Source organism: Falco biarmicus, chromosome 8 (genome assembly GCF_023638135.1).
Source record: "Falco biarmicus isolate bFalBia1 chromosome 8, bFalBia1.pri, whole genome shotgun sequence".
Taxonomy (NCBI): domain Eukaryota; kingdom Metazoa; phylum Chordata; class Aves; order Falconiformes; family Falconidae; genus Falco; species Falco biarmicus.
Genome location: NC_079295.1, coordinates 42390441 through 42414557, shown reverse-complemented (window position 1 = coordinate 42414557; position 24117 = coordinate 42390441). Strand labels below are relative to the sequence as shown.

Here is a 24117-nt window from a genome sequence, read left to right as displayed (position 1 = left end):
TAAAGCAGAGAAGAATGCACACTGAAAAATTTCAGTTTCAGTATTTATTAGTTATCAAAACATACTTTGCACATTTCTCAAATGAAGTGCTAAAGAAAGAGGAGGAATATTATATTGCCACTTGGGAATTGCATTTGTGAAGATTATTTGTAGTCTTTATGGAACTTGACTGTATGGTAAAATATTTATTGCAAATAAGAAAAACAAAACCAAGCTCTTATTATATCAATGCAACGTTTTTTCAATGCTAAATATTACTTTGTACTTGCAGAGGCTCTACACCGATAAATGGAACAAGGAGAAAACCAGCATTCATGTTATGCCAGATACTCCAGAAATTCTGCAATCTAGAGTGAACCAGATCACAATGAGTAACGTGAGTTACTGTGCTTACAGTGGGCATTCAGTGTCTGTTGCATGGATCAAAAATTAGTGTAATTTTAATGTCTTTTTTGAAAACACTGAAATTCAGATGTAGGGTACTTGAGAAGTTCTGCTTTTATAATAGAGTACCTATTCTCTTTTACATCTTAAATTAGAAACTTTACAAAGCTGGATGGGAGGAAGAAAAGAAGAAAGGTTATGACATGCAGCCAGATGCTATTCCAATAAAAGCAGCCAAAGCCTCCAGAGATATTGCAAGTGATGTAAGTTTGATTGTGTGACAGTACTTAAAGTAGCTACAAAGACAGAACGTTTTCAAAGTGCTGTTATGCACAAATCTGTGTTTTTTTTTCAAGCATCTTGTTGTCTAGGTTTTAGTTATATGCTTAATGGGATAAACCTTTGCAGTACTTGCTGTCCAGTGGAATAACACTGAATTGTGCTGTTTTGCTCTTTGTTCAGCAAGCTGTTGAGCTTCATGTGCCTGTATTCAGTGGGCTATTTTGTAAGACTGAGTATGTTTAAATGACTAAATCTGAGATCTTGTGATGAAAAGGAACAAATATTTTCTGTTTTCAGAGATAAAATTGAGCTTAATAGTGCATTTTTTTTTGATTTAAGTTTTTGCTGTTTTTTTCCGGCTGTCAGTATAAATACAAACTAGCCTACGAAAAAGCGAAAGGAAAGCATATTGGGTTCCGCAGCCTTGAAGACGACCCCAAGCTGGTGCACTTCATGCAGGTGGCTAAGATGCAATCTGATCGTGAATACAAAAAAGGTTATGAGAAGGCAAAGACTAATTTCCATACTCCAGTTGACATGCTCAGTGTTGTGGCAGCCAAGAAAGCACAGGAAGTGGCTACAAATGCAAACTACAAAAGCTTGATCCATACCTACAATGTTTTGCCTGATGCTATGAGTCTTGAATTAGCGAGAAACATGATGCAGATACAAAGTGATGTAAGTCATTCTTCAGCCTTTGCATTGCAAATACAATGATGCTTAGTTTATGAAAACTTACTGTAAGATAAATAGTACTATTTCCTTAGTGAAATTATTTCAGTTATATACTAAAATGTAGTAAATTAAATGAGACCTTCAATGGTAGCCACTGTATTGTTCTAAGATTCTGAAATATTAAATTATGCCTATAGCTAAATAATTTGGGCTCAGAAATAAGTAATTGTATGTATAACGTAGAATGGATATTTACTGCTTACCTGTCCCATCAGACTCTTCAGAAGCAATACTTGTGTGCAGGCCAAGACAGGAAAAGCTTTGCTTTTCATTAATAGTTTTATCTTGTACTTCCAAAAAAGATATCTTTTCAGAAGGAGGGGAAAACAGCTAAGTAGCTGTATTCTCAGGTTTTTGGGGATGTTTAACCTCTAGAGAAGAGAGCCCTTTTTTCTCAATATAGTGACCCAAAATAATCCCCCCCTTCTTCAGGAGGGCCTTAGCGTGTGAGTAATCTATATACATCATAAAGAGGATCTGAACATTGTATAAAAGGTGGTGTAATAAAATATCACTGTAACAAATGCATTTCTATATAAACCTTGAATGCATCCCGATGCCATTTGTTTCTTTTTAGAATAAGTGCATTAGAAACCTAATATTCATTTAACACAGAAAGAAATGTCACAATTTACAGACTTTTTCATGCATCTGGTCATTTTCTTTTCTTTCTGCCTCCAGAATCAATACAGAGCAGAATATGATGAAAGTATGAAGGGTATTGGATGGATGCCATTGGGATCCCTGGAAGCTGAGAAAAACAAAAAAGCAATGGAAATTGTTAGTGAAAAGAAGTATCGCCAGCATCCAGACAAACTGAAGTATTCTGTTCCTATGGATTCCATGAACATGGTCTTAGCTTTAAATAATGCTAAAATCATGGATGAGGTAAAAAAGTGTTCATCAAAATTAAATTAAGTTTGCAGAAATAAAAAACAAACTATAGTTAATGTAATAGTCAACCTTACTGCATGCATAGCTTTGACAATTGTCAGTTTTGGCAGCTAATGAATATGCTTGTGTGTAAGACCTTTGATATACCTGAAAGTAAAGCATGACCCTAATATTTCTAAGAAATACATATGGATACAGACCTAAGGGTCACATCTTATTAATACAGTTTACCCAAGATAAATGAGTATAGACTTCTAGCAGTTTAAATCTGTAGGCTAAAAATACTTGAGCAATTCCTTTCACAAATAGGATTCAAACTTTTAAATGTATAGTCTGCTACATCTGATGCCTGTTATGTTAACGGGAAATTGTTATATGCTATGAATGCTTTTATAATGAGAGATTTATTTTCTGATTCTCCTGCTGAACTGATGTAATCCACTGGTGTTCTTTAGAAATGTCTAGACTTCATGTGCATTATAGTTATGGGACCATCAGAATCTTATATGCACTTGCCTTAGCTCTGTTTCCTCTAAGAAAAGCTCTGTTGCCTCTCTCAACTGAGACTTATTTCCCAGGAGATAAACTAATTATCTTCCACCTCCAACAATGTTTTCTGTGTACCTTTTTATTTGTTGGTTAACCCCTGTAGGTGGCTAAGCATCACACAGCTCACTTCCTTCCCTCTAGCACAGTGAGATGTGGGAAGAGGAAGGGTAGAGTAAAAACAAAAAAACTTGTGGGTCAAGGTAAAAAATGTTTAATAAGCAAAGGAGAAGTGGAAAAAGAGAGAAAGAAAACAAAATTAAGTGATGCAAAGGCAATCACTTGCCGCCTCCACCTGGGTAGACTGATGCCCAGCCAGTTCCCTAGCAAAAGAAAAGAAAACAAACCCCACAACTTCCCTAAACCCGCTCCTCTCCCTTTTTATTTGCTGAGCATGATGTTACATGGCATGGGATATCTCTTTAGTTAGTTGGGTTCACCTGCTTGGTTATGTCCCCTCCCAGTCTCTTGTACACCCCCCAGTCTATTCACTTTGGGGGCAGAGAAAGCCCTGATCCTCCACAAATACTGTTCAGCAACAGCTAAAACATTAGTGTGTGACCAGCATTGTTTTAGTCACAAATCTAAACCACAGCACTGTTTGAGCTGCTGTGAAGAGGATTACCTTCATCCCAGCCAGACCTGTTACATTTTGGAACCTATTGTTTTCTGCTGCTCGATGTGCTTGAATACACTGCTGGGCAAAGGACAAGCAGTAAAATACTGCAGCAAGATTTTTATTTCTCCCACTTTTATTTTGACCTCAGACAATTAACATCATAAGAGCTATTCCTGATTCACACTGCTTTTAAATCCTAAAATAAAAAGACAAATGCTCCTACCATGTTAGTAGTCACATAACTGTAAATAAAGTTTATATTTCACATAGGAAATACTGTTTTAAATTGTTTTATTTAATCTTTTGGTTATATTGACATCTCTTTTTTTCAATCCTTCCAGCACAAGTACAAACAAGCATGGGAAGAAGACAAAAAGAAAGTTCATATCACACCAGATATTCCACAGATTGCTTTAGCAAAAGTTAATGCATTTAATTTAAGTGATGTGAGTACTGTTTGTAAGATTATGACTTTGCTCTCAGTTTTTCTTCTTAGGAATAAGTGAGATGACAACTTACAAAAGTCTCCCTAATTCTCACTTTGCTAACCTGTAGTAATTTCATAAAAAAGCTATTCATTTTCCTTTTCCCTGCTTTCCTCCCCAAAATTAAATACCAAAAGTTGCCAGTAAAGAGCCATAGTATTTAGAGTCAGATCATGAATTCATCATGTAGGTCATTAAAATATAATAGTTACTAACAAAATAGTAGTTTGAGTACTATCCATGTTTGTTACTGTATTTGTTAATCTATTTCCCCATGCACAGAGTTTTGTACTGGTTTCATAATTCTTGCAGACTGAACCTATTTTTTTGGTAAGAGATGGTATTATAGGCAGTTTTTCAGTAGCTGGTTTAATCTGCATATGCTAAATAAAACATTGTTTGTAATTGCACACATATTTAATGTGCACATAAATAGATCTATTTAGCTCTTTTTCTAAAAAGCTGATATCCTTATAGATGTAACTTTTCACCGATGTTTATGCATGTGGGAAACAAATTTATTGCAATTTCTTGCTCTTTTGTTATAGGTTATTGTTACTGATTATAGTGCAGTCCAGCTGCATTGATGTATGAATACTAGGATTGAAGTTAATTTTGTGGTTTACTTTTTTAAAGGATGTTTCTTTTATTTCTTTTCACAGAAAATGTACAGACTTTCATTTGAAGAATCTAGGAAGAAAGGATATGATCTCAGAGCTGATGCTATTCCTATTAAAGCTGCCAAAGCTTCTAGGGATATTGCGAGTGATGTAAGTTCTTGAAAGAATAAATAATCAATTTCAGATATTGCAGAACACCAATTTCTTGACACAATTCAATTTTATATGCCAAATATATATATTCTCTTGCTCATAAATAATTCTGACATTGATCTATATTCTAGCAGGGATAAATAGCAATTTCTTCATTAGAAAGGTACAAAAATATATGAGGGACTGTTAGTGGAGAAAAAAGGCAGTTCTTTTCTCAATGCAATGGTGCTTGGATACTTTATGAATGTATGCTGTATATTTGTAGTTTAGACAGAATGTCAGAGATCATTCTTAGAAATATTTGAAAATATTCCTTTGCTGAAAGTCTCATTAAATTTCTTGGTGCAGAAAATACAAACTCCTGTAATCAGGACTGTTCTGATATCCTTTGTGTATCAGTAGTGATGAGGGATTTGCTACAGCAGGGGCAAATCCAGCCTGAGAGGGGTGAAGTTAGTGCCTAAGGACATGTTTAGCCCACCTTTTTTTTTTTTTTTTTTTTTTTTTTTTTTTTTTTGATAACCTATGGGATGTTGCAGCCACTGCAAAGTCAATTTGCTCTGCCACTGCTCTAAGTCTTAGGGGAAGATACTTCTGTTTGGAGTTCTCTCCCAGCAGTAAGCAGTGAAGGAATTGATACTTGGTCTGTGTAGTTCGTTGTCCATGGTTGATTAGAGATTGAGGAAGACATTAAGAATTTGAACTATTGGTTTTATTAAACAAAAAAATACAAAAGATCTTGGGGAGTGTCTTGAATTTTTTTAATCATTTGAACAAGTGAACCTAATGGAAGTGATGATTAAATCTTTGATGTTGTGGTTAGTCTTCAAATATGAACTCAAGTATTTTGAGTATGGTGCAGACTACCATGGAAATAGTTACCTAAGCAAAATATTGGAGAAAGGATAGGGATAGTAACAGAGCTATGTGGGTTAATGTACCTTGGTTCTAGTGTTTGTGATACCCATACTAGCTCTAAGATAAGCTATCTCTAAACTATAGTGTGAAAAAAGATAAAAGTGCACTTTTTCCAAAAAACTGTCTTCAGTGAACCAGGTCTTATGTGTTCCTTTGCCTTGTGCTTCCTGTCAGTGTGTTTCATATTTGCATTGTATCATTTAATATTAAATTAGAAGGCAATTGAACCCCAGGTTACATGGAACCTTATGCAGGAGCAGAATAAACTATTGTAAGGAAATTTCATTTATTAAGAAAGTGTTTTAAATGTACTGCTTTTAAAAGGGATGCTAGGCATTTGTTTTGCCTTAGAGTGCACCCTAAGAGTAAGCGGACAAAGCTACCACCTCTATATGCTTTGTGATGTTTTCTTAACAATATAAAAATCTTATTTTAATATAAGTTGGGGGGGGGGGGGTTGCGTGTGTGTGTGTGTTCCTTAGAAGATAGATACTGCTTATTAAACAAATGAAGTAGAATTAAAAGTCTCCATCTCTGTTTTCTTTACAGTATAAATACAAATTAGGTTATGAACAAGACAAGGGAAAACTTGTAGGCTTCCGCAGCCTTCAGGATGATCCCAAACTTGTCCATTATATGCAAGTGGCTAAGATGCAGTCTGATCGTGAATACAAGAAAGCTTATGAAATGAGCAAGACACATTACCAAACACCTTCTGATGCACTCAGCATCGTGGCAGCTAAGGAGGCACAAGATCGTGTAACCAATACTAACTACAAACGACTGATCCATCAATACATACTTCTACCAGATGCAATGAATTTAGAACTGTGCAGAAACATGAATCAGATACAAAGTGATGTAAGTTTCTGTTTTATTTCTGACATTCACAGCTGTGACTTTTTTCCCTGTTTTTTCATTATGACTGTGTTTTGGAAACAGCAGAATTCTTTTGTATGAGACATTTGTAAATTGTAATCTTTCCTTTTGTATTCTGTTCGGCAGAATGAGTACAAGCAGGATTACAATGAGTGGTTCAAGGGTATTGGTTGGAGTCCTGCTGGTTCTCTGGATGTGGAGAAATCTAAGAAAGCCACAGAAATTGCAAGTGATAGGAAATACCGCCAACATCCCAGCATGTTCCCCTTTACAAAAGAGAATGATTCCATGGACATGGTCCTTGCAAAGCAAAACGCAAATGTAATGAACAAAGTGAGTACTTATAGGGAAAATTAGGCAGACATTTCATATAATCCATTTCAATAAACAGTCTATAAGTCTCTGTCACCACCTTTATGTAGCAGTGTTTCCCTGGGAAAAACAACTGTCACTTACAGGTTCCTCTTTTTTAATTTCTTTTCTTAATGAAACACTCAGTTACTGATAAATAGCATTGATTAAATAAATCTTTTCTCATTTATCTCATTGCTACCTCTCCAACCTCTATCCTTCTCATTCTTATATACAAATTACTAGCCCTTTATAATTGGATTCATTAGAAGCAGGACTGGATCCTAATTAATCTGATTCTGGATTAGGCCATTACATAGTAAAATAAATCTCAGTCAACACCTTCATCTTTTTACCCATCCATATCCAAAGTGTGCAAATGGAAAGGTGAAAACACCAAAAGAGCCATCTTTTGTCATTTCTATTAACAGATCTCATGTTACTTTTTTCAATAGCGTGCTTATACTCAAGCTTGGGAGAAGGATAAAATTCAGGTTCATGTGATGCCAGATACACCAGATATTCTACAGGCAAAACAGAACAAGGCGAACTACAGTCAGGTAGAGTTCTTTAATACTTCCTATTACATTTTAAATTAATATCTACTTTCTTCAAATTTTAAGGTGCCTCCTTTTTCAAAATAACTAATCAATTTGTGTCAGTTAGAAGAAACAGAATGGGGAATATAGAACAGAGACAAGAATTTTTGTGTGAGTAACATTTTCAGAGTAGTAATAAGTACTATCTTCAGGCTAGCAAAATAACCACCTAAATTACATTATAGTGTATGGGAAATATAAGTCCTGGTTTTGAAATCTGTATGTGTGTGGTCCATACTCTATGCTTACCATAGAAATGATGTTAAAAGTTCCTTACTATAAAATTACAAGTTTGCTGTGTATATTTTTAACTTAACATATGGGAAAAGAAACACGTGCACTGATTGGACCTTTTCTGTCAGCTTTCAAATATGAGAAAGTGACAATTGTGCCAGCATAAAATACTTGGGTTTTGCTTTGCACGATTGCTCAGAGGCAAATCTTTGACTTGCAAGTGCTGGTACTTAAAATCAACTGTGCACAAACTGAATTGACTATTAAATGGCTACATTAGAGCCTTATTAATTAAAATTTTGTTAAACCAACTGAAAAGTTTTCAGTTATCCCAGGTGTATATATTTGAAATTCCCCAAATATGTTTCATATCCCCAAGATAAGTTATGGTAGGAAGCTGCTGCAGTAAAGGAAAACTATTTAGCCACTAACCTAAGACTTGGAAGACCTGCTTTCCTTGCTTATCAGTTTCTCAGTTTTCAGTTCCCATTCTAGTAGCCCTTCTCTCGTAACTGAAGCCTGCGAGGTGACCAGAATTTGGTATTATGGGTCATTAGCATATCTAAATGGAAGGTTACTTACATATTGCTAAGACTTTTTAATCAATAATGTTTTCCATTTTAGAAACTATACAAACTTGGCTGGGAAGAAATGATAAAGAAAGGCTATGACCTCACACCTGAAGCCATGTCTGTGAAAGCTGCCAAAGCTTCAAGAGACATTGCAAGTGATGTAAGCGACATTTCTAATTCACTATGACATACACTTTATCTAGTTGCTGTAACTTACAGAGTTGCATTAGATTGAGATACACCTCTCTGCTAAGGTGTATCTTGGAGTAAAAAGCAAAATTGCTTACAAAAGTCTTTCCACATCTATTCCTGTCAGTTAAGAAGGATTGCTCTAGTATCTTGACAATTCCAAAGATTGTGGTCTATCCGTGAAGTGGATAGTCACACAAAGATAGGAGATGTCTGCTTTTTTGGATGTTACATTTTCAGAGCAGCAGTAAATTTGGTTCAATTAGCTGATCCAGTGCTTATACTGAGAAGTCCTCTTCACAACTCTGAAATAGACGCGTGATACATGAATTGCTGTTATAATTTTGTATGAATACAACTTCTGTATTTATAGAAGAGATTTTATTAACCATTAGGAAATGTTTTCAGTGCTTAAGCGTCTGCATTGTTCATTGCTGATTATTTTATTCATCAAAATATTTCAGTGTGTCAGCCTTTGGGAGTTCTGAACAGTGTGACTATATGAATGCAATGGCACAGGAGACCATTCTTATAGCCACGCACTCCTCCTCTCCAGGGACTCTGTTCATTCCCAAGGAGAGCATTCACTGACACCAAGTGATACACATTGATCAAGGGACTACTCAAACTTGAGATGCTGCAACAAGTTGCTTATTTAGTTGGTAACGACACTAAGACATTGACTGAGAGAATATACTGATATGTTGCTTACATATTTTATCGTTGTCTGTTTTTTACTGTGATTTCAATAATGCAATTTTTATAATTTTAGTACAAGTACAAAGAAGGTTACCGCAAGCAGCAGGGACATCACATTGGATTCCGCAGCTTACAAGATGATCCTAAGATGTTGTGGTCTATGCAAGTAGCTAAGATGCAGAGTGAAAGGGAGTACAAGAAAGATTTTGAGAAGTGGAAGACAAAGTTTAATATGCCTGTGGATATGTTAGGCTTCCTTCTGGCTAAGAAATGTCAGGAACTGGTTAGTGATGTAGACTACAAACAAGTGCCACACCGCTGGACTTGTCTGCCAGACCAGGTTGATGTCACCCAGGCAAAGAGGGTCTACGAACTACAGAGTGATGTAAGCTTTCTCTGTATTTAAATTACTTCTTTTTAAAAAGATATTTACTGCTTATTGGAAAGTATCTTTAATAACTGTCTTTTGATGTCAGTATAGATCAGATTGAAGCTAAAATACCAGTTAGTCTTTTAATACGATTTAATATATGAACAGGGAAATAATCTTATATGGTTTTGATTTTTCTCCTGAACAGAATCAGTATAAGTCAGATCTACTATGGCTTAGAGGTCTTGGATGGAGTCCACTGGGATCTTTGGAATCTGAAAAGAACAAGAAAGCTTCTGAAATACTGAGTGAAAAGAAGTACCGGCAGCACCCAGATACTATTAAGTTCACAAGTATCCCAGATGCCATGGATATTGTTTTAGCAAAATCTAATGCTAAAAATAGAAGTGATGTAAGTTGCCCCTAGAGACAGAACATGTGTTTCAATAAATGAATACCTTAGTATACATTTGTTAAAAAGATCTCTGTATCAGAACATGTGGTTAAAATATACAAATATCAGATGTTTTAAATCAGTGCCTTACTGTTCAATAAGCCTTGTTCAGAAGATTAAGATCTTTAGTACTGTATAACTTACTCAGTAATAACTGCAAATAAGACCCTTACTATGTAGTATGTAAATGTATTGTCATGACGCTGTTTCCTTGATGTTCCATGGATGTGAAGAGAAAAAAAGGTGGTATTTCAGTAAGAAGCTGTTGTATTATTTGGTTTTAATACCTTGCATTGTTTACATCACTCACGCTTGCATAGTACATCTTTGCTTTGCTATTGCAGAGAAAAGGTGAATTGAATTTACTGCTGTGTACGTGAACCTTTTATCAGACAAGGTATTTTTGCCTCTTTTCAGATACTGTATAGAGAAGCTTGGAACAAGGACAAGACTCAGGTTCACATCATGCCTGATACTCCTGAAATTTTGCTGGCTAAATCAAACTTAATTAACACAAGTGATGTAAGTGTGTCTCTACGATGCTTATTTTATGGAATTTGGAATTACCTGTTGTGCTTTTACTTTAAAAAGCAATAAAGTAATTCTGCAATTCTAACAGCTGTAAGCACAACTGTGATCTATTCCTGTGAAAATTGTAACGCACTGGGAAGCCCAAGTGGAATTGTTAAAATATAAAGTGGAATTGGCGTTGCTAGAATATAATAAATACTAAGAAAATATTCAATACAAGTTAGCAGTTTTCTCTTTCATCCCTACTGAATACATTAATATTGTAGATATGTGTTCAGTACTTTTTGGTAAGCCTGTCATTCCTGTTTAAATGTCTGATTATATTGAACTGCCTCTTTAGAGTTACATAGGATTAATGTAATTTACATTAAATTCCTGGTTATAATGAAACCCATACAGACTACATGCAAATGTAAAGAGATGTTAACAGCTCTATCATAAGAACTCAAGATGACAAAAAATAATTGCAATTGAAATTGGGATGGAGAGAATTGTGGGGTTGTATTATTCACCGCTTTGAGGACTCTATGAACCATTCAAATTAATATATTAAGTAAAAGAAAATTGTGATCTCTGAATGAGTTAATCAGAAAACATACAGATAGTAATTTTTAAATATTTTACATTATCAGTTACAAAATACACCTTATTAAAAATACACACTATTAAAAAACAAGCTTGGGAAATTATATTGGTGAATGAAACTGTTTGGAATCTCATGCTTTACTTTCAGTAGTAGAGGGGAGGAAAGTTTTAAGTATTGAAAAACTCTCTACAGTGCTTTATTTGCAATAATTACTTTGAATCTTTCTCCAACAGAAACTTTACAAGTTAGGATATGAAGAGTTAAAAAGGAAAGGCTATGATCTTCCTCCAGATGCTATACCCCTCAAGTCAGCAAAGGCATCCAGAGATATAGCTAGTGAAGTAAGTTTTACAGGGATAAAATAATAGTGGGGCATACAGCTGGTACACACTTCGGGATAAAGATATTTATATTTAGAACCAGGAGAGGTCTAAAATTTTAACAGACTTATATTGCAGCCCTCCAAAGGTTCTGTAATCCTTAATAATGTAAAGTTAATTAGATTAAGTACAATCACATACAATATAATGGTATATAACCATATTTCACATACAGAAGATCTTAGTATATTTTTATAGAAACAATAAATATCTTGGAAAAACAAAGAAATAATTCAAATATAGTAGATATTGAAATATTAACCACTATATTAAATACAAATAAATGTAAACTGCAGTTAGAAAGAGGTGATAATGATTGTTTATGTATTCAATTAGTACCAGTACAAAACTGCATACCGAAAGCAGCTTGGTCGCCATATCGGAGCCCGTAACATAGAGGATGATCCGAAGATGATGTGGTCAATGCACGTAGCCAAGATCCAGAGTGACAGGGAGTACAAGAAAGCCTTTGAGAAGACCAAGACACACTTTAGTAGCCCAGTGGACATGCTGGGAATTGTGTTGGCCAAGAAATGTCAGGAGCTGGTCAGCGACATTGATTACAAGCACCCTCTGCATCGGTGGACCTGTCTGCCGGACCAGAACGATGTTGTACAAGCCAAGAGGGTATACGACCTTCAGAGTGATGTAAGTTGTTCATTACTGGCTGTGTGAAAAGCAGAAGCCTCTCTTGTATTCTCTTCCATTGTTGGAGAGAACATCAAGATGAGGAGCATAATTCTAGGCTGACTGTGTGAGACTGGGATTGTGTTGTGGCCGTACTGTCTTGCTGCCAGTTGGTATCGTGGATGGGCAGGGATGAAGTTTGTGTGGGTTCATGCTCTATGGTCTCAGAAGAGTCCTGTCTTGCCTTGAGCATTCTTGGGGGAGAGCTGCGGGAGGTGGCTAGAGTTATGTGTGGCGGGGGAGGGGGAAGGCAGCCAAGTATTCCCTTTTGGAGGACCAGCAATGGGCAAAGGCAGGCCATGTGAGAAAACGGAGTCAAGAGAGTTAGGTGATGAGGTATAAGGCTCCTCCCATGCCTCTGCCAGCTGGGGATTTCCAAATGGGGCAGGTCTTTCCTGGGCAGACAAAGAAGATGGAGGTGGAGGGTTTGTGGGTGATTTTGTGGCTGCTTGTGGTGCTGTAGTCATGAGGAGCCAGGCTGTGGGGAGCTGAGCTTAGTGGGAGCCCCTTTTGTGGTGGCTGGTGGGTTGATGCAGGGGAATGTGTTTAGGTAGGCTGAGGTTGCCTTGGTAGGAGGAGTGGCTGCATGGAGCAAGGAGGCTGCTGAGCTGCTTTGTGTCTCTGTCCTTTCAGAACGTGTACAAGTCTGACCTTCTGTGGCTGAGGGGCATTGGCTGGTCCCCAAGTGGTTCGCTGGACGATGAGAAGAATAAGAGGGCGAGCCTCATCCTGAGTGACAAGAAATATCGGCAGCACCCGGACACCATCAAGTTCACCAGCATCCCTGACTCGATGCCTATGGTTCTGGCAAAGCACAACTCTGAGATTATGAACCAAGTGAGATATCCTTGTGTTTGCAGCCTGAAGGGAACGCGTGCATTTCCCAGGACGCTGGGTTCTCTCTTTCCAGGGCCTGGGTTTTGCAAGGGGGATGTTGCATCCTCTTGCGTCAGGGATATGTATTTCTCGGTTTAGATCAATTTCAGTTTTGTGCGGTTGGGGCAGTAGCTGGATGCATTGGAGTTGGGGGGGGGGTTGCGGGGAAAGGTGAATCATTAGAAAGTTTTGTGTGAAGAAAAGGTGTTTCTGAGTCGGTGCAAAGTAGAGGCCCCTTGCTTCAGTGCCCTGAGGCGGTTAGCTCCTTGAGGTTGTGTTGCCCGGTGCTTGTGTGATCATATTTGCTCATGTATGTGCTCCGTTTTTTCAGCGCTTGTACACATCAGCCTGGGAGAAAGATAAAACCAGCATTCACATTATGCCGGATACACCTGGTATTTTGCTAGCCCAGCAGAACAAAGTGAACTTCAGTGAGGTAGGTGGTTGAGTTTGGCTTCAGTGTCCGTGCCTGGACACGGCTGTGCCCGGGAAGAAGTGTTGTTTGAGGGGAGTGCTTGTTTTTCTTTCAGAAACTGTACAAGCTTGCGATGGAGGAGGAGAAGAAAAAGGGCTATGACATGCGGGCAGATGCCATTCCTATCAAGTCTGCTAAAGCTTCCAGAGACATTGCAAGTGATGTGAGTACAGGGGACCCTCGGCGGCACACCCTCTGAGAGAGTTTCCTCGCGCTTGCAGTTGAAGCCCAGGGTTTGCATCCTCAGCCAAATGGAGGCAACACAGCCCTTACCTGTCATTGCCATTCAGCTGGCCTGTAGTTGGTTCTGGAGGGTCTTCCCGCAGCTGCCCCTGCATGTTATGGGTGTGCAGTGGTGTGGAGGGAATGTGTAGGTGGTGTGGAGGGAGTAGCTGTTGGAGCTGGGTGCTGGACACAATCGAAAGCGGCGTTGTCCTGGGGTTGTGGCAGCACCCCCTCGTGCTGGACACTACTTTGGACGCGGTGTGGTGGCCTCAGGACTGCCAGTCTGCACTCCCCTGCCATTGCAGCTACACAGCTGAGCTGGACATTACAAGAGAAACCCAAAGCCAGTTTTATGGTACAACAGGGGCATTTATTATTGCTGAAGAATGGTCATTCCTGTCCCCTGCAGTATCTTATCAGGGCTTAGCCCTTCAGGAGCTAATTTTCCTCTCCTATATGTGATTCCCTTGTTCAGGTTTGTTCCCTTGCTGTAAGGAGATGAGGTCTATCTGACCTCAGTCTTACCTGACATTTCATTAAGAGGCAGGGAAAAACTGTCATGTTTCCCCTTTTCACTTCCCAAGCTCAGCTGTAGGGCTGCAGCTGAGGACACACACTGGGCTGGGGGAATAAGACATCCTGAGGAGTGTGTCAGCTGCTGCGGTCTGTGTGGGTGGGTGCAATCAGGGATGTGCAGGATGAGGCCCAGGTTACTGCTGGAGCAGTCTGGTGGTTTTCCTGAGTTTTGCCTCCCAGCTGCAGAGCTGGCTTCTCAGTGTGGGTGCTCAGGTTGTGTGGAGAGCCTGTCTGCTGACCTGCATTGCTCCTGGATCCTGAGCTGGCTTGGTTGGAGCTGCCGTGTGGCCCTCAATTGTGCCTCCTGTGTCCCAGTGTAGGCGTGGGGTGGGAGGGAGGTGTAGGACACAGTAGGGATATGCTGCGCTTAGATGCTTCTTGACGTGGTGATCTTGCCAGGCCCTGTTAGCAAAGCCCTTGCTCACAGCTGCTGCTACAGAATAGCATGAGAAGGGAGAAGGGCTGGCCTGAAACTTACTGAGCCTCTTCAACCCTGCAGTACAAGTACAAAGAAGGCTATCGCAAGCAGCTGGGCCACCATATTGGAGCCCGTAACATAGAGGATGATCCGAAGATGATGTGGTCAATGCACGTAGCCAAGATCCAGAGTGACAGGGAGTACAAGAAAGCCTTTGAGAAGACCAAGACACACTTTAGTAGCCCAGTGGACATGCTGGGAATTGTGTTGGCCAAGAAATGTCAGGAGCTGGTCAGCGACATTGATTACAAGCACCCTCTGCATCGGTGGACCTGTCTGCCGGACCAGAACGATGTTGTACAAGCCAAGAGGGTATACGACCTTCAGAGTGATGTAAGTTGTTCATTACTGGCTGTGTGAAAAGCAGAAGCCTCTCTTGTGTTCTGTAATGTTGTTGGAGAATATCCATGTGGGGAACATACTTCTGGGCTGATTCTGTGGAACTGTGTTCTGACTATACTGTCTTGTTGTATCATAGAATCACAGAATAGTTTTGATTGTTGAGGACCTTCAATATATTGTAGTTCCAATCCCCTGCCCTGAGCAAAGACACCACCCATCAGCCCAAGTTTCTCCAGCCCCATCCAGCCTGGCCTTGAGCAATGCCAGGGATGGGGCACCCACATCTGCTCTGGGCAGCCTGTGCCAGTGCTTCACAATTGCCACAGTAAAGAATTTCTTCCTAATATATTTGAAATATCTGCCCTCTTTCAGCTTAAAACAATTACCGATGTGTTGATATTGAAAAGATTTTTTAATTCCAGGCTTTCTCATGCAGGTCTCTTTAATTTCTCATTTTACAGTTCAAGAAAGGCTCTAGATATTGAGCCTTTTTTTTTTTTTGCTGAGATTTTGTCGTGAACAGTCAGGGATGAAGTTTGTGTGGGTTCATGCTCTATGGTCACAGAAGAGAACTCTCTTGCCTTGAGCATTCTCGGGGGAGAGCTGCGGGACGTGGCTAGAGTTGTGTGGCACGGGAGGGGGAAGGCAGCCAAGTATTCCGTTTTGGAGGACCAGCAATGGGCAAAGGCAGGCCATGTGAGAAAACGGAGTCAAGAGAGTTAGGTGATGAGGTATAAGGCTCCTCCCATGCCTCTGCCAGCTGGGGATTTCCAAATGGGGCAGGTCTTTCCTGGGCAGACAAAGAAGATGGAGGTGGAGGGTTTGTGGGTGATTTTGTGGCTGCTTGTGGTGCTGTAGTCATGAGGAGCCAGGCTGTGGGGAGCTGAGCTTAGTGGGAGCCCCTTTTGTGGTGGCTGGTGGGTTGATGCAGGGGAATGTGTTTAGGTAGGCTGAGGTTGCCTTGGTAGGAGGAGTGGCTGCATGGAGCAAGGAGGCTGCTGAGCTGCTTTGTGTCTCTGTCCTTTCAGAACGTGTACAAGTCTGACCTTCTGTGGCTGAGGGGCATTGGCTGGTCCCCAAGTGGTTCGCTGGACGATGAGAAGAATAAGAGGGCGAGCCTCATCCTGAGTGACAAGAAGTATCGGCAGCACCCGGACACCATCAAGTTCACCAGCATCCCTGACTCGATGCCTATGGTTCTGGCAAAGCACAACTCTGAGATTATGAACCAAGTGAGATATCCTTGTGTTTGCAGCCTGAAGGGAACGCGTGCATTTCCCAGGACGCTGGGTTCTCTCTTTCCAGGGCCTGGGTTTTGCAAGGGGGATATTGCATCCTCTTGCGTCAGGGATATGTATTTCTCGGTTTAGATCAATTTCAGTTTTGTGCGGTTGGGGCAGTAGCTGGATGCATTGGAGTTGGGGGGGGGGTTGCGGGGAAAGGTGAATCATTAGAAAGTTTTGTGTGAAGAAAAGGTGTTTCTGAGTCGGTGCAAAGTAGAGGCCCCTTGCTTCAGTGCCCTGAGGCGGTTAGCTCCTTGAGGTTGTGTTGCCCGGTGCTTGTGTGATCATATTTGCTCATGTATGTGCTCCGTTTTTTCAGCGCTTGTACACATCAGCCTGGGAGAAAGATAAAACCAGCATTCACATTATGCCGGATACACCTGGTATTTTGCTAGCCCAGCAGAACAAAGTGAACTTCAGTGAGGTAGGTGGTTGAGTTTGGCTTCAGTGTCCGTGCCTGGACACGGCTGTGCCCGGGAAGAAGTGTTGTTTGAGGGGAGTGCTTGTTTTTCTTTCAGAAACTGTACAAGCTTGCGATGGAGGAGGAGAAGAAAAAGGGCTATGACATGCGGGCAGATGCCATTCCTATCAAGTCTGCTAAAGCTTCCAGAGACATTGCAAGTGATGTGAGTACAGGGGACCCTCGGCGGCACACCCTCTGAGAGAGTTTCCTCGCGCTTGCAGTTGAAGCCCAGGGTTTGCATCCTCAGCCAAATGGAGGCAACACAGCCCTTACCTGTCATTGCCATTCAGCTGGCCTGTAGTTGGTTCTGGAGGGTCTTCCCGCAGCTGCCCCTGCATGTTATGGGTGTGCAGTGGTGTGGAGGGAATGTGTAGGTGGTGTGGAGGGAGTAGCTGTTGGAGCTGGGTGCTGGACACAATCGAAAGCGGCGTTGTCCTGGGGTTGTGGCAGCACCTCCTCGTGCTGGACACTACTTTGGACGCGGTGTGGTGGCCTCAGGACTGCCAGTCTGCACTCCCCTGCCATTGCAGCTACACAGCTGAGCTGGACATTACAAGAGAAACCCAGACAGGGGCATTTATTATTGCTGAAGAATGGTCATTCCTGTCCCCTGCAGTATCTTATCAGGGCTTAGCCCTTCAGGAGCTAATTTTCCTCTCCTATATGTGATTCCCTTGTTCAGGTTTGTTCCCTTGCTGTAAGGAGATGAGGTCTATCTGACCTCAGTCTTACCTGACATTTCATTAAGAGGCAGGGAAAAACTGTCATGTTTCCCCTTTTCACTTCCCAAGCTCAGCTGTAGGGCTGCAGCTGAGGACACACACTGGGCTGGGGGAATAAGACATCCTGAGGAGTGTGTCAGCTGCTGCGGTCTGTGTGGGTGGGTGCAATCAGGGATGTGCAGGATGAGGCCCAGGTTACTGCTGGAGCAGTCTGGTGGTTTTCCTGAGTTTTGCCTCCCAGCTGCAGAGCTGGCTTCTCAGTGTGGGTGCTCAGGTTGTGTGGAGAGCCTGTCTGCTGACCTGCATTGCTCCTGGATCCCGAGCTGGCTTGGTTGGAGCTGCCGTGTGGCCCTCAATTGTGCCTCCTGTGTCCCAGTGTAGGCGTGGGGTGGGAGGGAGGTGTAGGACACAGTAGGGATATGCTGCGCTTAGATGCTTCTTGACGTGGTGATCTTGCCAGGCCCTGTTAGCAAAGCCCTTGCTCACAGTTGCTGCTACAGAATAGCATGAGAAGGGAGAAGGGCTGGCCTGAAACTTACTGAGCCTCTTCAACCCTGCAGTACAAGTACAAAGAAGGCTATCGCAAGCAGCTGGGCCACCATATTGGAGCCCGTAACATAGAGGATGATCCGAAGATGATGTGGTCAATGCACGTAGCCAAGATCCAGAGTGACAGGGAGTACAAGAAAGCCTTTGAGAAGACCAAGACACACTTTAGTAGCCCAGTGGACATGCTGGGAATTGTGTTGGCCAAGAAATGTCAGGAGCTGGTCAGCGACATTGATTACAAGCACCCTCTGCATCGGTGGACCTGTCTGCCGGACCAGAACGATGTTGTACAAGCCAAGAGGGTATACGACCTTCAGAGTGATGTAAGTTGTTCATTACTGGCTGTGTGAAAAGCAGAAGCCTCTCTTGTGTTCTGTAATGTTGTTGGAGAATATCCATGTGGGGAACATACTTCTGGGCTGATTCTGTGGAACTGTGTTCTGACTATACTGTCTTGTTGTATCATAGAATCACAGAATAGTTTTGATTGTTGAGGACCTTCAATATATTGTAGTTCCAATCCCCTGCCCTGAGCAAAGACACCACCCATCAGCCCAAGTTTCTCCAGCCCCATCCAGCCTGGCCTTGAGCAATGCCAGGGATGGGGCACCCACATCTGCTCTGGGCAGCCTGTGCCAGTGCTTCACAATTGCCACAGTAAAGAATTTCTTCCTAATATATTTGAAATATCTGCCCTCTTTCAGCTTAAAACAATTACCGATGTGTTGATATTGAAAAGATTTTTTAATTCCAGGCTTTCTCATGCAGGTCTCTTTAATTTCTCATTTTACAGTTCGAGAAAGGCTCTAGATATTGAGCCTTTTTTTTTTTTTGCTGAGATTTTGTCGTGAATGGGCAGGGATGAAGTTTGTGTGGGTTCATGCTCTATGGTCACAGAAGAGAACTCTCTTGCCTTGAGCATTCTCGGGGGAGAGCTGCGGGAGGTGGCTAGAGTTATGTGTGGCACGGGAGGGGGAAGGCAGCCAAGTATTCCGTTTTGGAGGACCAGCAATGGGCAAAGGCAGGCCATGTGAGAAAACGGAGTCAAGAGAGTTAGGTGATGAGGTATAAGGCTCCTCCCATGCCTCTGCCAGCTGGGGATTTCCAAATGGGGCAGGTCTTTCCTGGGCAGACAAAGAAGATGGAGGTGGAGGGTTTGTGGGTGATTTTGTGGCTGCTTGTGGTGCTGTAGTCATGAGGAGCCAGGCTGTGGGGAGCTGAGCTTAGTGGGAGCCCCTTTTGTGGTGGCTGGTGGGTTGATGCAGGGGAATGTGTTTAGGTAGGCTGAGGTTGCCTTGGTAGGAGGAGTGGCTGCATGGAGCAAGGAGGCTGCTGAGCTGCTTTGTGTCTCTGTCCTTTCAGAACGTGTACAAGTCTGACCTTCTGTGGCTGAGGGGCATTGGCTGGTCCCCAAGTGGTTCGCTGGACGATGAGAAGAATAAGAGGGCGAGCCTCATCCTGAGTGACAAGAAATATCGGCAGCACCCGGACACCATCAAGTTCACCAGCATCCCTGACTCGATGCCTATGGTTCTGGCAAAGCACAACTCTGAGATTATGAACCAAGTGAGATATCCTTGTGTTTGCAGCCTGAAGGGAACGCGTGCATTTCCCAGGACGCTGGGTTCTCTCTTTCCAGGGCCTGGGTTTTGCAAGGGGGATATTGCATCCTCTTGCGTCAGGGATATGTATTTCTCGGTTTAGATCAATTTCAGTTTTGTGCGGTTGGGGCAGTAGCTGGATGCATTGGAGTTGGGGGGGGGTTGCGGGGAAAGGTGAATCATTAGAAAGTTTTGTGTGAAGAAAAGGTGTTTCTGAGTCGGTGCAAAGTAGAGGCCCCTTGCTTCAGTGCCCTGAGGCGGTTAGCTCCTTGAGGTTGTGTTGCCCGATGCTTGTGTGATCATATTTGCTCATGTATGTGCTCCGTTTTTTCAGCGCTTGTACACATCAGCCTGGGAGAAAGATAAAACCAGCATTCACATTATGCCGGATACACCTGGTATTTTGCTAGCCCAGCAGAACAAAGTGAACTTCAGTGAGGTAGGTGGTTGAGTTTGGCTTCAGTGTCCGTGCCTGGACACGGCTGTGCCCGGGAAGAAGTGTTGTTTGAGGGGAGTGCTTGTTTTTCTTTCAGAAACTGTACAAGCTTGCGATGGAGGAGGAGAAGAAAAAGGGCTATGACATGCGGGCAGATGCCATTCCTATCAAGTCTGCTAAAGCTTCCAGAGACATTGCAAGTGATGTAAGTACACAGGAGTCCTTGGTGGCACAGTCTCCTCAGTCTTACTTGATATTTCAGAAAGAGGCAGGGAAAAAGGTCATTGCACCAAGAATCACGGAATGGTTTGAATTGGAATGGATCTTAAAGATCATTGAATTCCCATCCCTCAGCCATGGACAGGGTCAGCTTGTGGTAGACCAGGTTTCTCCAAGCCCCATCCAACCTGGTCCTGAGCACTTCCAGGGATGGGGCACCTGCAACTGCTCTGGGCAGCCTGTGCCAGTGCCTCACCACCCTCACAGGGATGAATTTCTTTCTAATATTTAATCTGTATCTGCCCTCTTTTAGTTTAAAACCATTATCCCTCATCACTACACTCCCTGATAGTCTCCCTCCCTATCTTTCATGTAGGCCCCTTTAGGTATTGGAAGGCTGCTATAAGTTCTCCACAGAGCCTTTTCTCCTCTAGGTTTAACAACCCTTACTCTCTCAGCCTGCCTTCATTGGAGAGGTGCTCCAGCTCTCTGATCATGCTCGTGGGCCTTTTCTGGACCCACTCAAGCAGGTCCATGTTTTTCTTATGCTGGCAACCCCAGAGCTGGACGTAGTGCTCCATGTGGGTTCTCAGAAGAGCAGGGCAGAGGGGAGAATCTCCTCTCTGGACCTGGTAGCCACATTTCTTTTGATGCAGCCCAGGATACGATTGGCTTGATGGCCTAAGCACACATTGCTGGCTCATATTAATTTTTATATCCACCAATACTCCCAAGTCCTTCCCTGCAGCATTGCTGTCTATTCACTCCTTCTCAGCATGTAGTATCCATGTTTGGGGTTGCCTCGTCCCAGGTGCAGGACCCTGCACTTGGCCTTGTTGAACTTCATGTGGTTTGCACAGGCCCACCTCTGAGTCCTGTCAAGGTCCCCCTGGATGGCATTCCTTCCCTCTAGAGTATCAGCCCCAACACTTAGCCTTGTGTCATCCACAGACTTTCTGAGGGTGCATTCAATCACACTGTCTGTGTCCCCAGCAAAGATGTTAAATAATACTCATCGCAGTATGGACCCCTGAGGAACACCACTCATCACTGGTCTCTACCCAGACATCAAGCCATTCATCACAACTCTCCTGAGTGCTATCATCCAGGCAATTCCTTATCCACTGAGTGGTCCACGTGTCAAATCCACATCTCTCCATTTTAGTGACAAGGATGTTGTGTGGGACAGTATCAAATGCTTTGCAAAAGTCTTGGTAGATGATGTCAGTTGCTTTTCCCTTATCTACTCATGCTGTAACCCTGTCGTAGAAGGCCACCAAATTTGTCAGGTACTATTTGCCCTTAGTGAAGCCATGTTGGCTGTCACTAGTAACCTCACTGTTTTCTGTGTGCCTTCACATAGTTTCCAGGAGGGTCTGCTCCATGATCTTGCTGGGGACAGAGGTGAGACTGACTGGCATGTAGTTCCCTATCTATTCCTTTTTTCCCATTTTTAAAATGGGGGTGATGAGTCCCCTTTTCCAGTCACCGGGAACTTCACCAGTCTGCCATAACTTCTCAGATATGATGGATAGTGGCTTGCAACTTCATCCACTAGTTCCCTCAGCACCACTGGATACATCTCATGAGGTCTCGTGGACCTGTGCACATTCAGACTCCTTAGATGGTCTTGAAACCTGGTCTTCTCCTACAGTGGCCAGTACTTCATTCTCCTAGTCACTGCCTTTGGATTCAGTGAATTGGGCAATGTGGCTAGAGCACCTGGCAGTGAAGACAGAGGCAAAGACATTGCTGAGTACCTCAGCCTTCTTCAAGTCAGTTGTAGCAAGGTCTCCTGTTTTGCTCATTGTGGGGGTACAGTTTCTTTCATCATCCTTTTTGGCCTGTGTACCTGAAGAAACCCTTCTTGTTATTCTTTTTTTTATGTCCCTAGCCAAGTTCAGCTCTAACTGTCCCTTGGCTCTTCTGATCCTCTCCCTGCACTCCCAGGCCATATCCCTATAATCTCCCCAGGATGTGTATCACTGCCTCCATTGCCTACGCATTTTGCTTTTGTGTTTCAGTCTGGCTAAGAGGTCCTGACTTAGCCAACCTGGCCTCCTGCCTCCCCTGCCTGACTTCCTGCATGTTGAGATTGAGAGTTTTTACATCCAAAGAAAAATGCCTTTAAATACCTCCCAGCTCTCATGTACTTCTTTATCTCTGGGGACAGTTTCCCAAGGGTTCCCACTCACTAGTACCCTAAACAGCTGAAAGTTTGTCTTTTTAATGTTAACAGTACTAACTCAGCTTTTTACCTGTCCCGTTCCCTTCAGGATAGATTAAATCTACCAGGGCATGATTGCTGCAGCCCAAGCTACCTCCAGTCTTGACCTCTTAAATAAGTCTTCCTCATTAGTGAGAAACAGGTCCAGCAGTGCGTCTCCTCTGGTCAGCACTCCATCACATCCACTAGGAAGTTGTCCTCCATGTACTCCAGTAGTTCCCTGGACTGCTTGAAGTTTGCTGTACTGCATTTTCAGCAGATGTCTGGGTGGTTGAAATCCCCTATTGGGATCATGGCCTGTGAATGTGATGCTTCCTGCAGATGAAGAAAGAACTCTTCTGCAAACACCTCTCCTTGCTTAGGAGGCCTGTAGTACACAGCAATCACAAAGTTTTCTTTGTTTGCTTAGTCTCAAATTTTCACCCATAAGCTCTCAAAATGCACGTTACTGAAAAACTGTCATGTTTCCCCTTGTCATTTCGCAAGCTCAGTGGCTGTAGGGCTGCAGCTGAGGACACACACTGGGCTGGGGGAATAAGACATCCTGAGGAGTGTGTCAGCTGCTGCGGTCTGTGTGGGTGGGTGCAATCAGGGATGTGCAGGATGAGGCCCAGGTTACTGCTGGAGCAGTCTGGTGGTTTTCCTGAGTTTTGCCTCCCAGCTGCAGAGCTGTCTTCTCAGTGTGGGTGCTCAGGTTGAGTGGAGAGCCTGTCTGCTGACCTGCATTGCTCCTGGATCCCGAGCTGGCTTGGTTGGAGCTGCCGTGTGGCCCTCCGTGTGCCTCCTGTGTCCCAGTGTAGGCGTGGGGTGGGAGGGAGGTGTAGGACACAGTAGGGATATGCTGCGCTTAGATGCTTCTTGGCGTGGTGATCTTGCCAGGCCCCTTGCTCACAGTTGCTGCTACAGAATAGCATGAGAAGGGAGAAGGGCTGGCCTGAAACTTACTGAGCCTCTTCAACCCTGCAGTACAAGTACAAAGAAGGCTATCGCAAGCAGCTGGGCCACCATATTGGAGCCCGTAACATAGAGGATGATCCGAAGATGATGTGGTCAATGCACGTAGCCAAGATCCAGAGTGACAGGGAGTACAAGAAAGCCTTTGAGAAGACCAAGACACACTTTAGTAGCCCAGTGGACATGCTGGGAATTGTGTTGGCCAAGAAATGTCAGGAGCTGGTCAGCGACATTGATTACAAGCACCCTCTGCATCGGTGGACCTGTCTGCCAGACCAGAACGATGTTGTACAAGCCAGAAAGGTGTACGACCTTCAGAGTGATGTAAGTTCTTCATTACTGGCTGTGTGAAAAGCAGAAGCCTCTCTTGTATTCTCTTCCATTGTTGGAGAGAACATCAAGATGAGGAGCATAATTCTAGGCTGACTGTGTGAGACTGGGATTGTGTTGTGGCCGTACTGTCTTGCTGCCAGTTGGTATCGTGGATGGGCAGGGATGAAGTTTGTGTGGGTTCATGCTCTATG

The 24117-nt window shown here is 42.7% G+C and overlaps 1 protein-coding gene across 1 annotated transcript in view; it reads left to right on the top strand.

Moving 5' to 3' along the window:
- Positions 1 to 24117, top strand: part of NEB (nebulin) — a 131201-nt gene that overhangs the window by 27808 nt on the left and 79276 nt on the right. The window contains exons 29-51 of the mRNA XM_056349161.1: positions 272 to 376; positions 540 to 647; positions 1033 to 1344; positions 2083 to 2289; positions 3802 to 3906; positions 4608 to 4715; positions 6186 to 6497; positions 6642 to 6848; positions 7322 to 7426; positions 8324 to 8431; positions 9233 to 9544; positions 9738 to 9941; positions 10401 to 10505; positions 11334 to 11441; positions 11817 to 12128; positions 12801 to 13004; positions 13375 to 13479; positions 13574 to 13681; positions 14819 to 15130; positions 16168 to 16371; positions 16742 to 16846; positions 16941 to 17048; positions 23606 to 23917. Coding sequence (XP_056205136.1) covers positions 272 to 376; positions 540 to 647; positions 1033 to 1344; positions 2083 to 2289; positions 3802 to 3906; positions 4608 to 4715; positions 6186 to 6497; positions 6642 to 6848; positions 7322 to 7426; positions 8324 to 8431; positions 9233 to 9544; positions 9738 to 9941; positions 10401 to 10505; positions 11334 to 11441; positions 11817 to 12128; positions 12801 to 13004; positions 13375 to 13479; positions 13574 to 13681; positions 14819 to 15130; positions 16168 to 16371; positions 16742 to 16846; positions 16941 to 17048; positions 23606 to 23917 — 4176 coding nt within the window. The remainder of the gene's footprint in view (positions 1 to 271; positions 377 to 539; positions 648 to 1032; positions 1345 to 2082; positions 2290 to 3801; positions 3907 to 4607; positions 4716 to 6185; positions 6498 to 6641; positions 6849 to 7321; positions 7427 to 8323; positions 8432 to 9232; positions 9545 to 9737; positions 9942 to 10400; positions 10506 to 11333; positions 11442 to 11816; positions 12129 to 12800; positions 13005 to 13374; positions 13480 to 13573; positions 13682 to 14818; positions 15131 to 16167; positions 16372 to 16741; positions 16847 to 16940; positions 17049 to 23605; positions 23918 to 24117) is intronic.